A 23,554-nucleotide genomic window follows, 5' to 3' on the forward strand; every position below is an offset into this window, starting at 1 on the left:
CAAAATATTATGTCAAAGTTAATGTCAATAATATAACCATTTTAAACATATATTTTTCAACATTTTAACAATATATTTTTAACCTACGCTGCGCAACGTGCGGGAATTCGTCTAGTACATACTTATAAAGCTAGCATTTTTTCTTGAATCTCATGCATTTGAAACCCCCATAAAAATTTGCCAACACCTCATGCATTTGAAACCCCCACACCCTTTCACCTTCAAAGTAATTAATTACACATAATCCCATTCCAAGAAAATCACACACTCTATAAGTCCAACACCTCATACATTTGAAACCCCCACACCCTTTCACCTTCATTATATATGTAGTTATATTAGTACATTTTTCTTACAAAAAGTCGTCATTTGGTTGAAGATATTATGATTCAAAAGTTTTCATATACTTGAAGCATTCACGATCAAAATATTATGATTTGAAGAAATGGGTTATGTCGCATCGATGGTAATTGTAATATGATTTTTTCTTTCAACCAAAACAAATGAAGCTTTTCTGTTCTTTCTTTATATTCAATTTCTCATTTGATCTTTATATGTGATTTGTATGTATTACTCAATCTTGAATGTGACTCTCCAAACATCAATGTTTTGCTTGGAATATCTTTATCATTCTTCTTTTTCAAGAAAAACATTTAGATTGCAGGTTAGTGAAGAATTGTCATCAAGTTTTCTATGGTTGAATGGTGTTAAATAAAGAAAGAAGATTCAGAAAACGGATATAGGTTTTGTTTTATTTGAGCAAAGTAGATGAATGTTAGTTTTTTCTTTTGATTTAAACGTATATTTATGTAACATTTTTATTTATATATTCAACCACCCAATGTTCTTATTTATTTGATTGTAGTTTTTCTATTTTGATTATGTGTATTTTCTATTATTTTTTTGTTGGGTTATCCTACACAACATATTTACAAGACAATATTTAAAAGATAACATAATTTTTAACATTTGATATGTAATTATGATGACTTATCATACTATGTTCTTCATATGAAAGTAATTTATCCATATTATTACAACAAGAATTACATATGACATTTACGAATATATATATATATATATATATATATATATATATATATATTATATGTGATTTGTTTAACATATATATGCACCTATGTATGTTATAAATTTATAATTAAATATTTTTATGTTTAATAATTGAAGGGATTAAAATGATGCATCAAAACCAATTATTTAGACGAATATAATAATAATAATAATAATAATAATAATAATAATAATAATAATAATAATAATAATAATAAATACACATTTCCAAGTACCGTATTCATTTGAAACTCACACTACAATTCAAGAGTTTTCTAACTTATGTATACTTATTAGTTACAACTCAAGAGTTTTTAACTTATGATTATTAATTAGTAATCACTAATAACCTTTTATTTTCCTTTCTTTTATAAGGTTGTAAATTTTTGCTCATTAAAAACATTAATGTATTTGAAGAGATTTGTGATTTAAATATGAAAAGTTAATATAAATGTTATAATAAATGTTTTAGTGTTTTTATGTTATTAAAAGTTGTAGTGTTTATTTTTCATATTTTTTATTATTCGTTGTATATATAGCTTTTTTAATACAAATGTTATAATAGATGTTTTTGTATTTTTATGTTACTAAAAATTGTAGTTCATATTTTTGTTCATACATTTTGTTACCCGTTATATATAGATTATCATACGTTTGATATATAATTTACACAATTTTAAACGGTTTATAAAATTATCAAATAATTGTATATATCACAATGACTTAAAAATTAAAACTATAATCATCATATCATACTATATTATAAATGAAACATTTTTTTCTTTCACCACATTTATTTGAAACTCCCAACTTTTCATATTTCTATACAATATGCTTAATTTATTAACTTAAATATGCTTTTAGTTGTAAACATTATCATAAATGGAAGAATTTGTGACTTATCAATATGATATACTTAATTTGTTAACTTCAATATATAGTTAAATAAATAACCTATATTAATCTATCAAATAAGCTTAAAATTTTAGTGTAAAATTTAAAACCTAAAGTAAAATATCAAATAATATTTAAAAAAATTCAATATATATTTTTTAACATAGTTAAAAGAAAAACATTAAATATAATAATAATAAAAGAACCTAAATTGATGAATCAAATTAACTAAAAGGTGTCTGAAAACTATATTCTAACAATATATTTTTAACCTGCGTCGCGCGCGAGAATTCGTCTAGTATACCCATAAAAAGCTAATGAAAACGTGATGCCCCAGACTATTGTTGCCCTGGCCCTTGGCCCATGTCACCCACCCCTTGGGCCGACCTTACCAATTTAGACGAATGAATGGAGAAAAAGAAAGGAGATTCAGAAGAGAGTGTCACCTCCATCAATGTACTGCATAACGATAACAATGGCCTAAACTTGTAGGGGTTTTTTTCAAATTTTACAGAAATGGTCCTTAAGTTTATCAACAATATCAATAAAGGAAATAAAATAGAAATGGGTATATTGGTATTTTTCAAATGCATTTCATAGTGGAAATAAACGGGGTTAAGGCTTAGGAACCATGGGTATTACCAAACAGTGTAATAGGGACCTTCCATGATCAAATTACAATACTCGGACCAAAACTATTATTTCATGCAAACCATAGGGACCAAGACAGTAATTTACTCTGATTATTATTATTATATATATTATTATATATATATTAAACTTATCCTAAAATATGAATAGTGAACTCTGCTACAGTTTGGCAAAAAGGCCCCCTGTTTATGGGTTTCGCTGCAATCTGGGTTCGTTTTTTTTGTAAGCGGGCATTTTATGAAATTATATACATTCTTTATACACGTGTTGTTCATCTATCGTGGTCTCCATCCCTTCTGGATTCTTCTTCTTGGTATTGCGACTCATCTTTGAAATACGTCTCTTCCACCGATTTTGGTCTGTAATCGAATGCTTACACACTTGCTTCCACCGCCTTCAACTGCTTTCGGCTACGTCTTCTGTGTTCCATCGTCGGATCCACTGTGGATCGTTTTGGGATTTTAGGGCTTTCAAAGCAAAAGGTTCCAGCAACAACGAATGTTAGGTTACGAGACCTCATACCTGTTTTCCATGCTTCTACAGGTTTGTTGCCAATTCTTTATTCATCACTTCCTCAATCACCATATATCGCTGATTTCGGTTCTGTTTGACAACCCACCTCCGGTAAGTCGTATATATATTAAAGATGACCATCTTTATGAATAGTACCGGTTTGCCGGTCATTTTATCCTCAAATCCGTAGGTGATCGATCCTTCCAGTTCTTCCTTCCACCGTCCTTATCCAAATCTTAGCGAGTCCAAAACCCAGATTGCAGGTATGAGATGTTGCTAACCCATCGTCACCCACCGATAGGTCTCTTGGTTTCGCCTGATCAATCACCCCTTATCCTTTTCTCACCTCGCTGTATGCAGTCTCCGGGAACCCTAAATTCATCTCTACCGGTATGTGAATTCGACACTTCCACCATCGATATATGAAATCGACACGTCGAAAGAGTGATAGATCGTCGGACCAGTCACCAGCACATAATTTTAGGGTTTCTTAAAGGTAACTTTGAACATCCTTCTACTTTGTCATCGATGATTGTTCCCTGTTCCCGTTGGTGCCCAGGTTTGTTTCATACTAACCCAAATACTTGTGTGTATGTGATCTGTTGTTTGCTTCTTTTATTACACCATTTGCTTGAAGATTCCTGGAAGCGTATGCAAATTACTGTATGTTTAATATACAGATTGTACAAATGACAGCATTTGGTGGTTCAGCGGAGAAGGAGGCGAGAGCAAAAAGGCAACTGATTCCAACGGACCTAGCAAGATTTCAAACCAAGAAACTTAGGGTTTCTTGCTTTCTTCCCCAATTCTATTTCAGTCACGTCTGTCAACAGAAATTTCTTTGGTTATTTCAGCTTTAACAACTCCATAATATCAATATTATGTTCTTTTATATTATTTTGGCACTTTTACGTATTATGGTTTGTTTTTGCGTTTTACACAGAAAGATGTCTGATCAGCTTCATTATCAGAAGCTCCTCAATAAAAGGTAAAAAAATTTATCATATCATTTTCGAAATGCATATCAGGTGTTTGCTTTTATGCTTCAAAGAGAAATAGTCTTTCGATTATAGATTTGTTTTCTCTCACTTCCTAATTATAGTTCCTGACTGTTTGCTTGCATTTTTGGTTTGCATTTACTCGCAGGTTTCACAGTACCAGGTAGGGACATACTTCTTTTAATACTATGGAGTTGTTAAAACTGAAACAACAAAAGAACTTTCTGTTGAAAGTTTGGTTGTCAAATGTATGATGGTTTGATACTTCTTTTAATACTATGGAGTTGTTAACACCTAGCTTCATTTTTGATAGGTTTAATGCATGTAATTTATGTATATGCGATTCCTTCTCCCGGTATGTCAGCAGGTTGGTTTTTTTATCTAATTCATATTTAATTGAATGTGTTCTGCAGCAGCAATCCCTTGCAGATATGGGATAAACAAAGTCGGTGGCAAGTAGTAAAGTCTCAGGTATTACTTTGAATTGTTGTCAAAATGAGCATATTAAGATTGATTATCCTACTGAAATTTTGTTACAAAGAAAAGGGGATTTTTGACATTTTTCCTATCTTTTCAGACCTGCACTATGAAGTCGTCTATTTGAGAAAGTGTATGTCCTTAAAGGTGGATAATTTACGGACTATTTTTATTATCTGTGATTATAGGTAATTTACGGGTTATTTTGATTACTTGTGATTAGAGGCAAATTCTTGGTTACATTTAAATCTATTCAACAGCAGTAACAATGAATTGCAGCCATGATCAGAGGTGGACTTCCTCCCTTTCCTATCAACAGGTGCATGAAAGTTACCTCCTCTCATCATTATACAAAAATTGCCACTTTATTGGTTATTCTTTTATCTGTAGATTTGTATGTTGGATTTGGAAAAAGAGTAACAGCATAATTATGTTGCAATTATATATGCTAATTGTTCAAATTAGTAGAGTATTTATGGTATTTTTTTGTTTTACAATTTATGAATTGGAATCTGGAACTACAAGCCCATTCACGGCATGAAATTGAGAAATAGATGAGATCGATTAAGAGGAAATAAAGAGTAGTCAAATAGATAACAGATTGTTGTCTTGATACATTGACCCATGTTTTTTGGCTAAACACTTTTAGTCATTATGTTGTTGATTAGGTCAAAAAGATACAACTGTAGGATTTTTCTAATTGAATTGGATCTTAATCGGACTTCGTATCGATTTTTAGTCCAACAGCTTCAACGATTATTAAAATTAAGGAACAACCTTAGATCAAAATCTGATATTGCAAAATGGTTACCGGTATAACTGCGATTGTATATTATGACTATTAGTTGGGTTCTTTGTCATAAATGGAATTTGTAAGAACTGGTTTGCACTATAATTCACAAAAATGTTGTGCCTCCAATTTCTTGAAGTTCCCACTAATAAGTCTAGACTACCAATACATAGTCGTTGCATTTTGATTTTTCTTTTTTGAAAAAAATACCCAAATATAGCATCGTAGTCTAAAAAATGCCTTCATATAACATTCTGTTTTCACTTTTTTATTTTATTTTATTTTTTTATTTTTTCAGAAATCTATCAAACATCGCATCTTACTTTCATTTAAAAAAAAAATACACCAACATAGAATTGTAGGTACAAATTTTGATTCTAACATTTTTGGACCAAACTACCCCTGCATACTGTTTCTATAGTAAAAAATTTTGATTTTAAGATTTTTGGACGAAACTGCCCCTGCATATTGTTGTTAAACATTAAAAAAATTGTTTTTAACAGTTTTAGACCAAACTGCCCCTGCATGCTAATTTTTTAGTTAATTTTTTTATTTTAACAGTTTTGGATGAAAATGCCCTTGCATAATGTTTTTATACTTAAAAAAATTTGAATTTAACAATTTTGGATGACACAACTCTTGCATATCGTTTTTATAGTTAATCTTTTTTTGATTTCAACGGTTTTGAACTCAGATTGATGTTGAATATATTTAAGTAGTAAATTGAGTAAATAGCGATATACTTTTGCATTTTGTTTTTATTCCTTTACCAAAAAACAAAGTACATAGTCATTTTTTGTTTTTCCATCTTTAGGTGCTAAATGCAATAAATAGCAACGAGCTTTGAATTTACAAATTTTTTGCGGTTTTTTTTTTTGTAATTTCTTTTATTTTTTTTTTCCAAAAACCAAACTACATTGCTATTAGGTGCATTTTCCTTTTTTACGAGTAAAATGATCCAAATGGCAACATACTTTCAATTTATATGTATTTTTTTTTTCCATTTTTACGAGTGAAATGCCCCCAGTGCATTCTCATTTAGGAAAGAAGAACCATGTATACACCAGTCGTCGGATTTAATCTCCGATTTCACAACTTCACCATTCTTTAAGGTAACTTCTATACCGGACGTATGCTATGTTTGTTTTTTTGTTGTCTAAGATTACATTTTCTAATTTTGTTTTTATTTTTTTATTGTTGCACAACAGCTGTTCGCTGGAATACCTACATGAATCTACATGTCAAGAATAAAGCTTTTTTTTAGGTGAATTTGTCACCGCCATTTTTCGTTGATTTGTAGTATCACCAGGTAACTTTTGTTAATTTTTATGTTCCTTTTACTATGTTTAATATATAGATTGGTAATAAAATGAATGAACATTAATAGATCATGCATTTGGGAAATTGAGTTTATGAATTTTTTTTTTTCAGGGGTAGCTGTTGCCTGGAAAGCTGCAAATGTGAAAACTGGAACTACAGTGGTCGTATTTGGACTAGGTGCAGTTAGGCAAGCTGTATGATTTTTATGAACTTATATAAATGATTCTTATGAACTTATATAAAGATACAACTTTAAAAGGGTCCATAACAGTAAAATGGGACAATGTATGTTTTTTAAATTGACTTGCCCTATAACAATACTCAAACTATAAACAAATAGTTGATCAAATGACATTTACAAAGAACAAACAACGGAAAAATTGTCTCATCCGACCCCCGCAACGCGGGGGTCCCCACCTAGTATATATTAAAGTTATCCACCCTTAGGAACAGTAAAGTTCCTGTGCGATTGGCAGAAATGGTCCCTAAACTATATTTGGGTAATTTTGTGGCTTTTTTGACGTTATGTATATTCTTTAGGGTATTTTTTTGACATTATGTATATTCTTTATGTGTACGTGTTAGCAATCTAAGGCGTCATTATCTTCCCCCACTGTCTCTCTCTCGGTACTGTTCCTCGGGTGACCATATTTACTTCCCGATCCTTCCACCGTCTTCTTTACCTTCTCGTTCCTTCCAGCCGCTTCCATTTTCCTTCCAACGCTGCCAACTCCATTCAATTGATTTACATCGTTCTAGTAGCCTTGCCTCCGATTTCTTCCAATCATCTCTTTACAAATTCCCTTAGTAATACCCACCTGCTTTCTTTTACTGTCTTCAAGTGTGTTTCTAGAGTCGATTCCATCATCTTTCCTTTCCTACTCTACTGCTTTTTCCCTCCTTTTGTTCTTCGTTTTTTATCTCACCCTCTCTCCTCTGTTATTTGTTTAGTGGAGAATCGAAGGGTTCCAGCTTCAGCAATCGTTTGTAACAGTGTCGACCAGTGGTGGCATAGGCGCAGGGGCCAGAGATTTTTACTTATCCCAGCCACCTGGCGACATCGAAGAACAAGGAAGCAGCAACTTTTCCCATTGATCTGCAATCTTCGCCAGGTGAAATGTACGAATCGGTCCAAACCTCACATGAAACCTTACTGTTTTTTTTTTTCAAATACATGTTTACACTTTGTACCCCAAGAATACAATTCAGTTATACTTACCCACATGATTATGAGATATGAAAGTAACTTTCATAATGTACATGATCAAATTACAATACTCGGACCAAAACTATTATTTCATGCAAACCATAGGGATCAAGACAGTAATTTACTCTGATTATTATTATTATTATTATTATTATTATTATTATTATTATTATTATTATTATTATTATTATTTAAGCACATGTAAATAAATTAATTGGTAATTTAGCATGCAAACATTTGACAACAAAATTTGTCTTTTTTTTTTTTTATGTAAAATTAGTTGTGAGACCTATGTATTACACTAGTTAATTAAAAAAGTTAAATATGAAGGTCTAAACATTTTGGCATTTTCAAAGTACACTTTCGAAATAAATACGACCAAAATGATGAACAAGTGAGTAATTTAATATATACTAATAAAAAAACTATTGAAATATTTTATAGAATCGTCCAGAATCACAATTTCCCAAAGATTTCTTTGAATACAACATTAGATGTAAGAAAATTTGATTTTCAGTTAATTTTTAATTTAAATTAGTTTTGTAATATGTTTTGAAGATAAAAGCAACATTATTTATATCTAGTATTACTAATAAAATGATTATGTTGTATAATGAGATATATAATCATAAAAATTAAAACTATAAATAAACAATCAATAATTAAAATAATATAATAACAATACATGAACACAAAACGATTAAAATAATTACGAATCAAATGATGAATAAAAATATATCATCAATACAAAAATGTTATAAAGAAAATAAATTAAGTATATTTTCATACATTTTTAACACGTTTTTATATACAACATTGGGTGATATTTATAAGTTTACGATCATTATCCAAAATGAGCAGTTTTAATCATTCTCTACTCTGATGTGTTTTGTTATAAATAAAAATATGTGTAGGACTTGAAAATCTTGATCCTAAAATTGTATTAGAAACAACTCTTGCACGCACAATATATATTTTTAATTTATTTTCTTAAAACAACATTCTAAATGATAAAAATACCTATAACTTTGAAATGTTTCTTGTTCTACCTCCTATACAATATGTAGGAGATGAATTAATTACATATGTGGTCAAAAGAGTATTTTCGTATTCGATGGTTAAAAAGGTTAATTTTTACTTTATTGTAACATTAAAGGATAAAAAGTAATTAACCATTTTTTATAATGATAAAAGATAAAACAAAATTGATAAATATGATAATTAATGTGGGTAGAAGGATAACAAGAATAAAATATAGGAGAATATTTAATTTCTCTAACAATTAAATGTTGACATGTGTCACATTTAATGACACATTTAATAAAATTAATAATACTTTAGTCCACTTGTCACCCTTTAATGTGGGTAGGAGGACAGTAGGAATAAAATGTAGAATGATATTTAATTTCTCTAACAATTAATGTCTACGTATAGGGCTGTAAACGAACTGAACGTTCGGCGAACCGTTAGTGAACTGTTCGGCGGGAAGTTCGTTTATGTTCGTTTATTTAATAAATGAACGAACATGAACACAAATTCTTGTTCGTTTAGTTAAACGAACGAACATGAACAATGGTCTCGTTCGTTCATTTACGTTCGTGAACATTCGTTTATGTTGTTCGTTTACGTTCGTTTATGTTCGTCCGTTTAAGTTTTTTTAGGTTCATATATTTTCAATTGTTTTTTTATTACATTACTATATTATAGTTCGTTTATGTTCATATATGTTCAATTGTGTTTGTTTATCTTTGTTCGTTTATGTTCGTTCGTTTATGTCCGTTTAGCATGTTCACAAACATAAACGAACGAACATGAACAAGACAATTTGTTAAACGAACAAACATGAACAAGAAAACTCCGTTCGTTTATCCGTTCGTGTTCGTTCGATTGTTCGGCTAACTTAAACGAACGAACATGAACAAGCCTTTGTTCGTGTTCGTTCGGTTCGTTTACAGCCCTATCTACGTAGATATTTAAAAATTTTATTTAGTTATTTAAATTAAGAAAATTTCACAAACATGGTCAAGAATATTCTATTAATAAATATAAATAATTGAATTTCAAAATGAATTTGAAATTATAAGGTATATCAGAGCGTTATACAACGAATTATGAAAACTTTCTATGTAGTGATGCTAAAATTCAGGATGTTTAAATTGGAAGGAACATTTACAATAAAGTTAAACTTAAATATAGATATTAGATGTCATTTAATAAAAGAAGAAAAACACCCTAAAATAACATGGAGATGTAATTTAATCTAAAATTGCCATAAAATAGACATGTAAGAAAACCTATAAGAATGACAAATGACAAAAAAGTTTTTATTTATTAGAGGGGAATTACAACCTTTAATGAAACAACAAAAAACAAATCTTTTAACAAATTAAAAAATTATTTATCTTTCTTGTACTATATGTGCATAGTGCATACAAGAGGCAAGAGCTATCCAACCGTATAGAGTAAATTACACGAATGGTCCCTATGGTTTGGGGTAATTTACGTGTTTGGTCCCTAACTTATTTTTTTAACTCGGAAAGTCCCTACTGCTTGTTTTTGTTACGCACTTGGTCCCTACAGTTTGTTTTTGTTACACGCTTGGTCCCCGTGTTATCTAAAATGACTATTGTTTAAATAGGGAAAAATGATGGGGTAGGTAACCTAAGGTGAGGGGGTGAGGTTGGGGGTATGTTTATTTAAATAAAATAAAAAATCAAGGGCAAAATAGTATTTTTAGATAAGAAAGGGACCAAGTGCGTAATAAAAACAAACAGTAGGGACCTTCCGAGTTAAAAAAATAAGTTAGGGATCAAACGCGCAAATTACCCTAAACCATAGGGACCATTATTGTAATTTGCTCAACCATATATTAACATGACGATCGTAATCAAAATCCATGATCATATAAATCACAATCTTCCCAGAACAAAAAAGGTCACATTCAAACATGAACTTAAGACATCATTTATCAATTCTCACCTCTCACCCCGCTAACAATTCAGTCACAACTTAAAAACAAAACTTAAGACATAATAAATAAATAAAACGACAATTAAACAACAAAAATGAATTTAATAACCATTAACCACATCCTCAACTTCAAGTACAACAATAAAAAGTACAACCATATGATAAATGTTCTATACCCAAAATCTACGATCTACAACAACTTATCAAACTCCTCACAAAAGTTCAGTTGAATGCTCCCATTCTTATGCCATTATCTCTTGTAGGGATGACACCATCATCAGATTTGGAATAGAAAACATAATAAAACTCAGACACAATCCCAGTAAACACCACAAACGCAGCCCCAGCACCAAACACGCCTTTTCTCAAAGTCTCACAGGAAGGAGGATTAGCCGAAAGCACACTTCTATACTTTGTGTGGTATGCATTTCTAACCGAACCCGCAAGCAAACATGCCTCAGCGATAATAAAAGTCACCCTAAAAAAAACCGACACAAAAATTTTTTGTCAGAAGTTGTTTCTGCAAAAAAGTTATTCTTACAGTAACCCCTGGCCCACACTGTCCTGTCACAAGAGCATCATGTGATATGTAAATTAGGGATACAGCGGCCCTCTAGGTGACCGAGTGTACATTTTTGTTTCTTGTGAATATAAATGGTTTGATATGAAAAGTAAAAATGTAGGTTGGAAGGGCAAGAAAGTAATTTTACCAGCAGGTAATGAACAAGAAGACGGCTAATGCTCTGGAACGACCAGGGCTCAAGGCTCGCCCGCAACACATGCAACGGGTTGCAAACATTACAAGGAATTGGCTCAAAAGGAGGAATAAAAGTGCTCCTACACCCAAACCGGTGGCTATATCTGACTCATAAACACAATATCTTGAATTTGTATCTTGAGCAATCCGAGCCTATCATACAATAAAACATTGGATTCCAAGTTAGATTTACCTATATCTTTATGAAATGACTCGTAGCATTGATTCAAAGAGATTCGTTTATTTGTCAAGGGTATTTTATGTATTTGAGAAGATGTCAATTATTTACTTATTTCTACCGTGGTTTTTAAATCATTTGGTCAACTAGGTCCATGACCATGGCCTAAGTTAGTGTTTAGGATGATGGAATTGGGGAGGGAATGGAATGGTTCGTTCCATTGGAATAAAAAAAACTATAAGTGTTTGTTTTGCTTTTTGGAATGGAATGGACTATTCTTGAGGTGATGTGATTCCTTCTATTTTGTTAGTTTTCATTCCTTAGCCAAAGGGTGTTTTTCTTTTGTTCTGCCATGGAATGGAATGAAAAACTGCAATATAACCCATATTTAGTTATGTGATTTTTCATGAGGGGGTTCTAAATGTGCCTATGGCCCTATGTTGATTTTGAATTTTCATTGTTATTTGTGGAACACTACTACTTAGTATAAAAAGAAGAAATTTAGTAAATGTGGAAGCAAGTACTCTTCCAAGAAAACAAATTAAGCACAAAATCATGAGATATCAAGAAGCTACAATAATTTATAATATAACCTTCAAATAGAAAATATTCTGACTTTGAAAAACATAAAGTGTAAATGCAGATTTTGAATTTGAAAAGTTTCACTTTTGATTTTCAAAACTAAGTGCGGCCTACCAAATATTTAATGAATTAAGCAAAAGCAAAAGCAACGGTAACAATTCTTCCAAAAGATTCATTTAAACATTCATATGACAAAACATGGAATACCCACAACCACAAGGATTTTTACTAATCCAATTGTGAGACAAGCATTTACACCTTGCAAAATTAGGGTCCATGTTTGACTTCTACAAGTCAAATGAACTGGTTTTTTAACTTCTAGTTGAAAAGGTTATTCTCAATTCATCTAGAAAAGCTTAATAATTTAAAATAGAGAAGATTTTGAGCTAAAAAACCCGAAGGACTACTGCAGAAACTTGTAATACCACTGTAAAGCATCTACATTCCTCCTTCCATTGCTATATTCTACCTTTGGGTTTTAGAAGTCAAATAAATCAGTTTTAGCTTCGAAATTGACAAGGGTTAATTTGAACATTGAGGAGGAATAGATAACTAAGTTGATCTGTTGGAAAGAATATCTTAAAACAGAAAAGATTTCTCAAAAAACACAAAGGGCTTAATGCAGATTTTGAATTTACTAATAGAGGCTTGAACTGGATTGAAACAAAAATCACACTAAATTATGTTTAAATACACATTAAACTAATCACTAACATGATGAAACAAACAATACCCATAACAAATCAAACACAACACACACAAAGAGATGAAGATGAAGTTGGGGAAATTTTAAAGAAGGAAAGAACTCACAGAAGCTCTCCTTTGCTCGGCGGCAACAGCAAGTGCAAAAGCAACGAGATCGAACACGAATACGACAACAAGCAACAATGTCGACGCCATTTGAACCAAAGGGAAGCGATTCTGAAATCACTTTCGGGTATCAGAGGGTTTCTTAGCAAGTAATCAAAGCTTTTACAAAAATGGAGGTGGGTTTATTAAAAGGGAGCTTCTTTATGAGAAAGTAGCGTGAATGCTTCATCTCTTTTCTTGCTTTTTCACACGCATCATGTTGCCTTGAAGCTCTAATTTTTTTATTTTTTTATATTTTAGAAAAAGGCTATATATTTTTACAAAATTGCAAAAAAATTGTTTTTTTTTTGGTTAAAAAATATTGTTTTCTTCCAAAAAAAACGTTTGATAAGTGGGGTGATTTATTTTTAGATGGTTTTAATAATTTTGGTCCCATACATTTAAAATTACTTTCATCCCCTTATAATTTATTTTTTATTATACATCTAAAATTACTTTTATCTCCTTTATGTACATTTGAAATTTACATTTTTTTAAATGATGTAATACTTTAATTAATTTAATTTATATTTTTTAACTTAATAAAATAAATAAACAAATAACCCATTATTTGCCCCGAGGAGGGATCCTAGAATTCCGCCTGTTTTTTGGGTTTGGAAAAGTGTGGATTTTCAAGAATGAGAATCCTATGATATGTTGGGAATCGCTTATGATAATCATCCCCGTTTAAAACGTATATTAATTCCTGAAAGTTGGATAGGATGACCTTTACGTAAGGATTATATTGCTCCCAATTTTTATGAAATACAATATGCTCATTGAATGATAAAAAAACGAATCTTCAATTATACAATTCTATAGATTCTGGGTTCGATTCTAGATTAAACAGAGTAATTGAAGTCTCGTTTATGATAACATTAAGAATGAGAGAAGCGCCCCTTTATCATCGGTCCAACCCTCTTCTGGCATCGTCTGTGACAACCCGAACATTTTTTCGTTAAAGTTAGTCATTTTCTGTTAAATAGATTTCACATTTATTTGTTCCGTCAAATTCCATGGTTTGGAAAGTCATTTAAGTTTTATATAATTAAATTTATATAAGAGTCGGAACCAAAATCACGTGAAAAACTCGAGTTTCCGTCGAAAATCCTCAGTTCCCGGCCTGACTGGTGTTCACGGCCGTAAACCGTTCACGGCTGGTGGGCCGTTCACGGCTGGACCCAACCACCGACCATACCCCCCCAGCCTATATATACGAGACTCCCACCTTCATTTGAGCTTTTCTGACCGCGAACACACTCCCTCTCTCTAAAAACCCCCACCCGAAAACACAAGAAAACTCAAGATTTCTCTTCATCTATCACTCTATCCGTCTTAGAACTCGTTGGGAAGCATCAAAACATCAGTTTTTCGTCAAAACAAGTGTTGTTGTTCTTGAGTTTACGGTCGTACACCCTTCAAATCTTCAAACCTTCAAGGGTCGCAACCTGTTTACAGCCGTACACCCTTCAAAAGTTCATAATCCCTTCAAGAACACCATTCACGGCCGTAAACCCTTCGAGGGGCTGTTCACGGCCGAGAACAGTTCACGGCCGTAAACCCCTTCACGGCCACAAACCCTCCCTAAGTGGTGAACTTGGCTGAAAACCCGCTTTCTCCGATTCAATCGAGTCTCTGTAACATTACTAAACCAAAAGCAAGTGTGTTTCCAACACTATAAATAATGGTTTCGCTAATAATATACATATATGTATTTAATTGTTATTAGGATTATGTTAAGTGCCGCGTACACCAACAACCGAGGTTCTCCATTCACAGTTTCGTGTCCGACACTTTCCGCAACTAACAGTGAGTTTATACCCCCTATGCTTTTATGGTTTTAATGTTTTCAGGGGGGAGAATACAAGCCAAACACAAATGATTTTGTGAATTTATACAAAAGCATTTCAAAACACTAGAAACTGATGCAATGGATATAGTCATACGGTTTCCACTTCTCATAAAATATTTACATATTTTATCCCTTTTTGTATTATGCTGAGCATAAGGGATGTTTTCAACTTATTGCCAAATGGCATAGTTTTCAGATCAATTCATGAACCAAATACATAATTTTCATGCAAACTATAATATGTATAGTTTGGGGTTTCAAAATACAGTATCACAAATTCAGAGCTTATACATTGTTAAACATATAAACTATGACAAACTTAGTTTATGATATACTCGGGTAACAAAGATACTTTATTATATAATTATTTAAGTATAATTATTACTCTATAAAGTATGCACACGGGTTTAAATACAATAAATCAATACAGAACTACACGTAAGCTAGATTATACAAAATTGTGAGACTCTACTTCAAATTGTACCCTTTGGTGTACTGAACTAAATCCTATCATAGTATAACCAGAGTCTCCTGGAGGGAGAGCGTGAGATTTGTGAATAGATCTATTCGGGATTGACAATCCCACACTTGAACTGCTAGCTACAGTTAGGCAGGCATGCATGGGGTGAAAAATGTCAATTATCCGACACTTGAAGAACGTCGTAAAGGTCACTAGGTCATATCAAGCATGGTTATACGACTCACAATTGTATAAACTAATCTTTTGTTTACGGGATTTCATTCTTCATTAGTTTTATTTTAACTAATAGAACTACTTGAAGGGTTTTGAGCATTCTAACACTCCTATGGTGTACATGCAACCCTATAAACCTTGGATCTATGTTTTCTCTATTATACATGCAAATATTCAATATTCTAAGGTTTCATCCTAACTAGCATAATAAGAAGTAACTATACTACAAGAATCTAGTAGAATGACATACCTTTTGATGTAGTAGCTTGATTCCATGGAGCTTAAGAGCCTAGTGCCTCAAGTATGACACCTCAAATGGTTCAAGAACCCTTGGAATAACTAGAGAATAAGGATGCATTCACCAAATCCGTTTTTTCCCTCTTGTGTATACACCTTAGTGCCCATTTCATGAACTAGGAACCTCTTTATATAGTGTGGAGGATTAGGGTTACATTCATGTAAACCCTAATACCCATGACCTTTCATTTCCATAGGATCGATGGGTTAAACACTCCATGGACTATCCATAAAAGCTTAGCCCAACCTAAATGAACTTGGCCCACCACATATATAAGAGTCCATATTTAATTAGTTCCTTTTGATCACTAGATTAATTCTAAATTTATTCTTGATCAATACTAATTAAATAATATGATTTCATATTAATATATTAGAACTTATAATATATTAATATAAATCACTAGTATCCTTTTTTTCTCATTTTGTCTATCCAATTGTTCCGATGCCATGCAACCCAAATGGACCATGCTACTTCGGGTCGAGTACATACCAATAATAGTTATGGGCTTAGACATCTAATCCAACAGTCTCCCACTTGGATAAGTCTAAAAATATTATTGCGTATGACTCCAAGACACGACTAGCAATCGTAGCTCTTAAAGCCGATGTCGAACTATGACCTAGTCAAATGAATTGTCCATTAGATAAGGGATCATATATTCCATTCTAGATATCATATGGACGGAGACATGGATTATAATCATTCTCTCTGTCCATTTGTTGTTTCCCGATTTCCGATTTATGATGACCGACTAATTGAACAAATCAAATCAGTCCAGGCTTGGCCAAGCACTTCGGGGTGTCATCACTAAATCATCGAGGGGCCTACATATATTGCTTTTATCCCATCAAGGGTAAAAGGAATGGATAAACTTCGACTCATATGCTTTTTCTACTACTTGTTGAATCATACACAAAGGCACGTTTTATAACATCGAGTTACCAATGCGTTTTCGTACAATCAATGTATAACCAACTCATAGGCAACAACTTATATCTCTAGGTTTGAAGAATATAAGATATTATCGTCTCATGATCACTCGTGATAAAATCCATGAAGTGAGTCAAATGAGTGTGGGTTTAATCCAATACTCAGAACTTATGAGCATTCATGAATGTTGTAACAACTCTTGCTATGTCCAATACCTTGGGCATCTACAAACCAGCTTCATGACAGTCTTGCCTTAATACCTACTTCCAACGTATTATCGACTGTGGATGGTTTGAAAAACTTTGTCATTCGGGAAGAATGACCTAGTTATTCTGGAAGTCAAAACATGCAAAGTGAAACACAAGAATAATCGAATCCAATATGGTTTTAGAACTTATGAATATAAATAGAACACCTTTTATTTATCACCATATTGATTACACATCATTCATTGTATACTGTTTCAAATTTATTAACTTTATACTTGAGCTAAAACAATAGTTGTCCCATGCTCCAAGCATGTACACTATGTTTTTTCTAAACAATAGTCATGCCATACACCAAGTATGCATACTATGTTTGTCTAAACATTAGTTATGCCATACACCAAGTATGCACACTAAGTTTTTCTATGATCTTTTCTTTGTGAAATAGATCGATTGAACATAATTCCAATGATTCTCATTTCACAGTCCCAAACCCTTACCACAAATGCAAGAATTCCAAATTCCTGCCATTTACCAAAATCTTGTTAGATTTTAAACTTATATGCACTGATCCTCTTGTAATGATTATGCACAAAGTCACAAAGACTTGTCAACAGTCATTACAGAGTATTCCAATGGAGATCATTCCATGGAAACGAAGTCTCAAATTCAAAGTACATTGCTTTGAACATCCTTCTTGCATTAAGTTTCCTAATCTTACACAGATTTAATGAGTGACTTCCACCTATGGGAATATTTCCATATTCTCATTTTGACTATCACTTCTGAATAAGAGTTGCCTCTTTTCAGAATATGTCAATATGGTCCTCTCAAAAATTTACACCATACTTCCAACTGTCCCTGAGCAACCAATCTTTGGTAAACCTTAGATTGTCCTCTACAATTGCTTAATCATTTTAGTCATATCCAATTCTAGACTTTTCCCCTCTTAATGCCCTGAGCATTTGGAAAAATATAGAAAGGATGAATATATAGCACATGCAATCGACCTTATATCCGAAGCATATGGGACACGATTCATGATGTCTCACATAAAGACATGATACTGGACCAGTCTTTTGCTATAATATTTCTATTTCTATTTGCCATGTTCTCACAATTCAGATTATGAAAAGGGATGCCGTAATCATAATCGAATTTTAGAACGCAAATAATGTTCCCATATATAGAAGATCCTTATGTTGAACCATTCCAACATAACATTCATATATATACTTGACTAAATTTGATTAAAATCTCAATCTAAGCTTTTAGAATTGAAATGAAGTATAATTTCCTCTCCCTTAATTATAGCAAAACAACTTTTCCCAATTGAACTTTTGTTTTTCTATAATTAACATTGCTAACTGGCAACACTTATCATAATTATCATGCTCCCATTAACATGACAATTATTCGCATAACACTTATGCTCCCACTAGCTTGGACATGTACTCAGAAATCAGAGGGACTTCTAGAAATCAATACTTTATTGACTTTCTTACCAAAGTTCAGATTTCTGATACGAGATGCTTTGATAAAACTTTATCAAAATCATACACCTTTCCTTAGATAGCACACATGTGTGTCTAAACATTTTCAGAACTATGAAAAGGGATGTCGTAATCATAGTCTTAATTGTTTAGACCTTTGCCACTTCTCACAAGTCCATGTTAGTGTGCCGGTTAACCACACATGCTCCACTAACGACTTTGAGAATGCAAATATCACAATTGCTATCTACTTAAAATCTACTTAGTGAAAGTGTTTCCTCACCATCATTTTCATGAATCGGAGAGAAACCTTATGACACTTAGATTTTATAGTGTATGTGTTCCTATCCATGTGAATTTGTCAAAACCATAATCACAAGACAAGGTTAGTGACAAATCTGTCACACCCCAAAACCGAGAATGGCGGAAACGTTCTGGGGTGGAGGACGTCATGTACAGTATCATAACAATGCATAATAGTAAAGACAAGCAACAACATCAATTGCATTAATATAATAATTGTAATACAAGCATGTTCTGTATAGTTTGTAAGACACCAAAAGTGTAATCAAAATAAAAGATGAGTCTTGTATGTGCTCCATCTTCTCAAAAAGCTTCATCTGTACCTGTCTACTGATGACCTGAGAATACAAGTTATTTTGAAAGCGAGTATCAGCATAAAGCTGGTGAGTTCATAAGTATTTAGTGTCATTGCTTGTATAAAAATGTTAGTAGCAATGTAGTGTAGTAATTTGTTTCAAATGTTTTTGGAAATAGTATACTTCCTAGAAAACCCTATGTTTTCCAGTAAAAAGGTAGTCCTCTACCAAGACCCGATTGTTTGTATAATTGTTCTTTTGTAAATGAAAGGGTTTTTCCCCAGTGAAAACTAATAGTATAAAAATATAGTTTACTGAAACGAGTATGTGACAAAGTCACAAAGTAATGAAAATACAGACTCCAGATGGTACTGAATGAACAGTACGCCTCGAAAAGTCTAAAGTAGAAATATGTAGACTCCAGGCGATACGCCTCGAAAAGTCCAAAGTAGAAAATATGTAGACTCCAGGCGATACACCTCGAAAAGTCCGAAGTAGAAAATATGTAGACTCCAGGCGATACCCCTCGAAAAGTCCAAAGTAGAAAATATGTAGACCCCAGGCGATACGCCTCGCAAAGTCCATTTTTGCCTTAAATCATTATTTAGTTAATTTAAGGTTTGAATGTGAACTCGTATGTAACCATGCTGATCGACGGCTGAATAACTGATGACCCTCCAGGTCACACGTAGTATGGTGACATTTTGTCACCCCTGGGCCTATCGGCTCAGACTGTAGCTAGCAGTCGGGATGTGGGAGTGTCTATCCCGTATAGATCTATACACATAATGCCCGCTCTCCCTCCAGGAGACTCTGGTTACACGGTGATAGCACAATGAAGTGTCGTACCGAGAAGTAGTATGTAACCTTCTGTTTTAGTATTCTAATGTTTATGTAGTGTATAGTATGTTCTCTTGTATAGTGTATAGTATGTTCTCTTGTATAGTGTATAGTATGTATTGACTTACAAATGTACTGGCTCTTGTATAGGTCGTTGTAATAGTAGTAGTGAGTAGTAATCCCTTAACTATACCTATAATAGTTAAATAGTTAGGTTGTTTGGATGCCTTTGTTACACAAAGGTACTGAACTGAAGTGAAAGCCTTTATATCTAACATATATATATATATATATATATATATATATATATATATATATATATATATATATATAACTAAGAATTCAACGACATTCGGACAGATAACAGGATACCCTAAGTCCACAACCAAACAAGGAACAGGAAGTAAGGTGAGCTATCAGTCCTAAGTCCTTCAAGTCTTACTTATATAAATATACTGGTGTAGATATTGATTTGAAAGTATTACAAATATAAATGAGTTTGAAAGCAGTTTTAGCATCAAAAGAGTTTAGTAAAAAGGTTTGAAAGCTTGAAAATCCATAAATTTGATAGCAATTTGAAAGTAGTAGTAAATCTTTCTGTTTGTTCTAGTTATTAATCACATGCGATTAAAACTATAGCTAGAAATGTTCAACTTGTATTCCCCCCGTAAAAGCATTTAAAAACATTTAAAAGGTTAATTAAGGGGTATGAACTCACCTGCAGTGAGTGGATTGGATGGAAGTGCCGGGTAGGATGCTAGGTGTCAGGTGAGGACTTGAACACACACACGGATCCTATGTAACATGTAGTGATACATAAATGTATCTAATTAGTCATTTAACAACTAATTAATCAAGTAAAGACCTCCTAATACATGGAAACACTTTGTTTTAAGTGCTAGGAGTGCTAAAGGGTTGCATCTAAGGAGAGTATGGCCTCACATTGGAGTTTACTCCTCATTTGGTAACCCTAGATGTGTTTACGGTTTCTGGACCATTTACCCCATGAGTTTACGACCGTAAACTCATGGTACTTGGTGCATTTTTGTGTTTTAAGGTCTTATACTTCACAAGGAAGTGTTCTAAGTTTGAATCAAAGGCTTAGGAAGTGGTTAGGGCTCGAAATGGACCTTCTTTGGAGTTTACGGTCCTTGGACCACCTTGGAGAGTTTACGGTCGTAAACCCTTGAGTTTACGGTCGTAAACCCATGCGTTTACGGTCGTAAACTCATGGTTCCTCCAACCATTTCGTGTTTTGGTGTTTCTAGTTCATGCATGCAAGGTTCTAGTCTTTTATCCAAGCCATAGAGGGTGTTAGGGGCACATAAACACCATTTAATGGTGTTTACGGTTCAAGGATCTCCCTTGACCATAAACACATATGTTCTTGGGGATTTTGATGTTCTTCCAATGGATTAACAAGTGTCCTAAGCAAATAACTAGATAGGAGAAGTGTACTTACTTATAGGAAGCTTGTAAGAGTGTTTAGGACCCAAGAACACTAGTGTGTGTTCTTGGTGTTCTTGGTGTTTTGAAGAACACTTGAAGATCTAAGTAAAAATGAAGAATCCATGGATGAAATGGTGTATAATCACTAGATAGAGTGTTGTATGAACAAATCTAGGAAGGAAACACTTACATTTTTGGCGGATTTGGAAGAAGTGTGTGATGATACTTGAGAGAAAAGTGGCGGGTGTTCTTGAACTTGAAGATGTAAAGTGAGGGAATAATGGGTAAACTCATGCTATATGCATGAGTTCTTGGTAAAATGGAGTTTACGGCCCAAACTCCTCTTGTTTGGCCGTAAACACCTAGTCAAGGTGTTAAATGTTTATTTGTTGCACAACACTTCTAAACGACACTTCCTTTTATTTATTCTCTTGACGAATTTAAATTTAAAAACACCCAAACGGACTTAAATCCGGCCAAAAATGTACTGAAATGTATTTGACTATTATTTGAAGTGTTTGACTGTAGAGATTATACAAATGAAAATTTCGGGTTGTCACATCATCCCCCCGTTAGAGGGAATTTCGTCCCGAAATTAGAGTTCAAGCAACTAAGTTATTACAAAATAACTAAGTAAAGAGATGAGGATATTTAAGTTTCATTTGATCCTCACGCTCCCATGTGAATTCCGGTCCTCGCTTGGCGTTCCAGCGAACCTTCATGATTGGGATGCGGCTTTGTTTCGTTCGTTTGACCTCTCGGTCCATGATCTCTACAGGTTCTTCCACGAAGTTGAGGCTCTCGTTGATCTTGATCTCGTCGAGTGGGATTACAAGAGTCTCGTCGGATAGGCACTTTTTCAAGTTGGAGACGTGGAAGGTAGGATGTACGTTACTGAGTTCGCGGGGTAGATTGAGTTTGTAAGCTACGGGGCCGATTCTAGCGAGAATCTCGAAAGGCCCTATGTACCTTGGATTCAGCTTTCCACGCTTTCCGAAGCGTATCAAACCCTTCCAGGGTGAGACTTTCAAAAGGACTCGGTCTCCCACTTGGAACTCCAAAGGTTTCCTCCGTTTGTCTGCGTAGCTTTTCTGTCGGTCTCTAGAGGCTTTCAATCGTTCACGAATCTGAACGATCTTCTCTGTCGTTTCCCGAATGATTTCCAGAACCGTGAGAGTGCTGTCAGGAACTCGTCCTTTAGCTAACTGAGTGTCACCCACCTCAGCCCAGCACAGAGGGGATCTGCACTTCCGGCCATAGAGGGCTTCAAATGGAGCAGCCTTGATGCTCGTGTGATAACTGTTGTTGTAAGAGAATTCGACGAGAGGTAAGTGGGTATCCCACGCCTTCCCAAAGTCGATCACACAGGCTCGCAGCATATCCTCCAAGGTTTGGATAGTTCTCTCACTTTGTCCGTCGGTCTGTAGATGGTAGGCTGTACTCATGTCCAGCCTTGTTCCTAGGGAGCTTTGTAGGGACTGCCAGAATCTCGAAGTGAATCTACTATCTCTATCGGAGATAATAGACATAGGAACACCATGCAGTCGTACGATCTCCCTAATGTATGTTCTCGTGAGCTTCTCCATTTTGTCGGTTTCTTTGATGGGTAGGAAGTGTGCGAACTTGGTCAATCTGTCGACGATGACCCAAATGGTATCAAGTCCACCCGTTGTCTTGGGTAGCTTGGTTATGAAATCCATGGTGATCCGCTCCCACTTCCATTCAGGTATCTCCGGTTGCTGGAGTAGACCTGATGGTTTCTGGTATTCGACCTTGACCTTAGCGCAAGTAAGGCATTTACTTACGAAGGTAGCAATCTCTGCTTTCATGTTAGGCCACTAGTATGATTTCTTGAGATCCAGATACATCTTATCTGAACCTGGGTGGACGGAATATCGAGTGTTGTGCGCTTCCTTCATGACCAGGTCTCTGA

General features: G+C 33.6%; 1 protein-coding gene and 1 long non-coding RNA gene across 31 annotated transcripts; one reads left to right on the forward strand and one right to left on the reverse strand.

Annotated features, from left to right (window-relative positions):
• The first annotated feature begins 2,877 nt into the window (after window positions 1-2,877).
• LOC145107001 (uncharacterized) lies at window positions 2,878-7,063 on the forward strand. 30 transcript variants are annotated; one of them, XR_013707702.1, is made up of 10 exons: window positions 2,878-3,159; window positions 3,320-3,392; window positions 3,490-3,973; window positions 4,073-4,117; window positions 4,276-4,375; window positions 4,541-4,598; window positions 4,705-4,792; window positions 4,865-6,506; window positions 6,603-6,703; window positions 6,826-7,063. It is a non-coding gene; the product is annotated as an uncharacterized LOC145107001 (long non-coding RNA). The 30 variants fall into 30 exon arrangements; XR_013707686.1 differs by having other exon boundaries at window positions 3,246-3,973; XR_013707692.1 differs by having other exon boundaries at window positions 3,320-3,973.
• A 3,910-nt stretch (window positions 7,064-10,973) lies between these two features.
• Window positions 10,974-13,451, reverse strand: LOC145107006 (uncharacterized). Its single transcript, XM_079043901.1, has 3 exons — window positions 13,219-13,451; window positions 11,602-11,801; window positions 10,974-11,369 (listed from the first exon to the last, which is right to left on the reverse strand). Exons 1-3 carry the CDS (start codon window positions 13,306-13,308, stop codon window positions 11,114-11,116), a joined length of 546 nt encoding a protein of 181 aa, XP_078900027.1. The 5' UTR covers window positions 13,309-13,451; the 3' UTR covers window positions 10,974-11,113.
• Between the last annotated feature and the right edge of the window lie 10,103 nt (window positions 13,452-23,554).

The sequence above is a fragment of the Lactuca virosa genome, chromosome 4 (assembly GCF_052849685.1).
Source record: "Lactuca virosa cultivar CGN04683 chromosome 4, Lactuca_virosa_CGN04683_v6, whole genome shotgun sequence".
NCBI classification, from domain to species: Eukaryota; Viridiplantae; Streptophyta; class Magnoliopsida; order Asterales; family Asteraceae; genus Lactuca; species Lactuca virosa.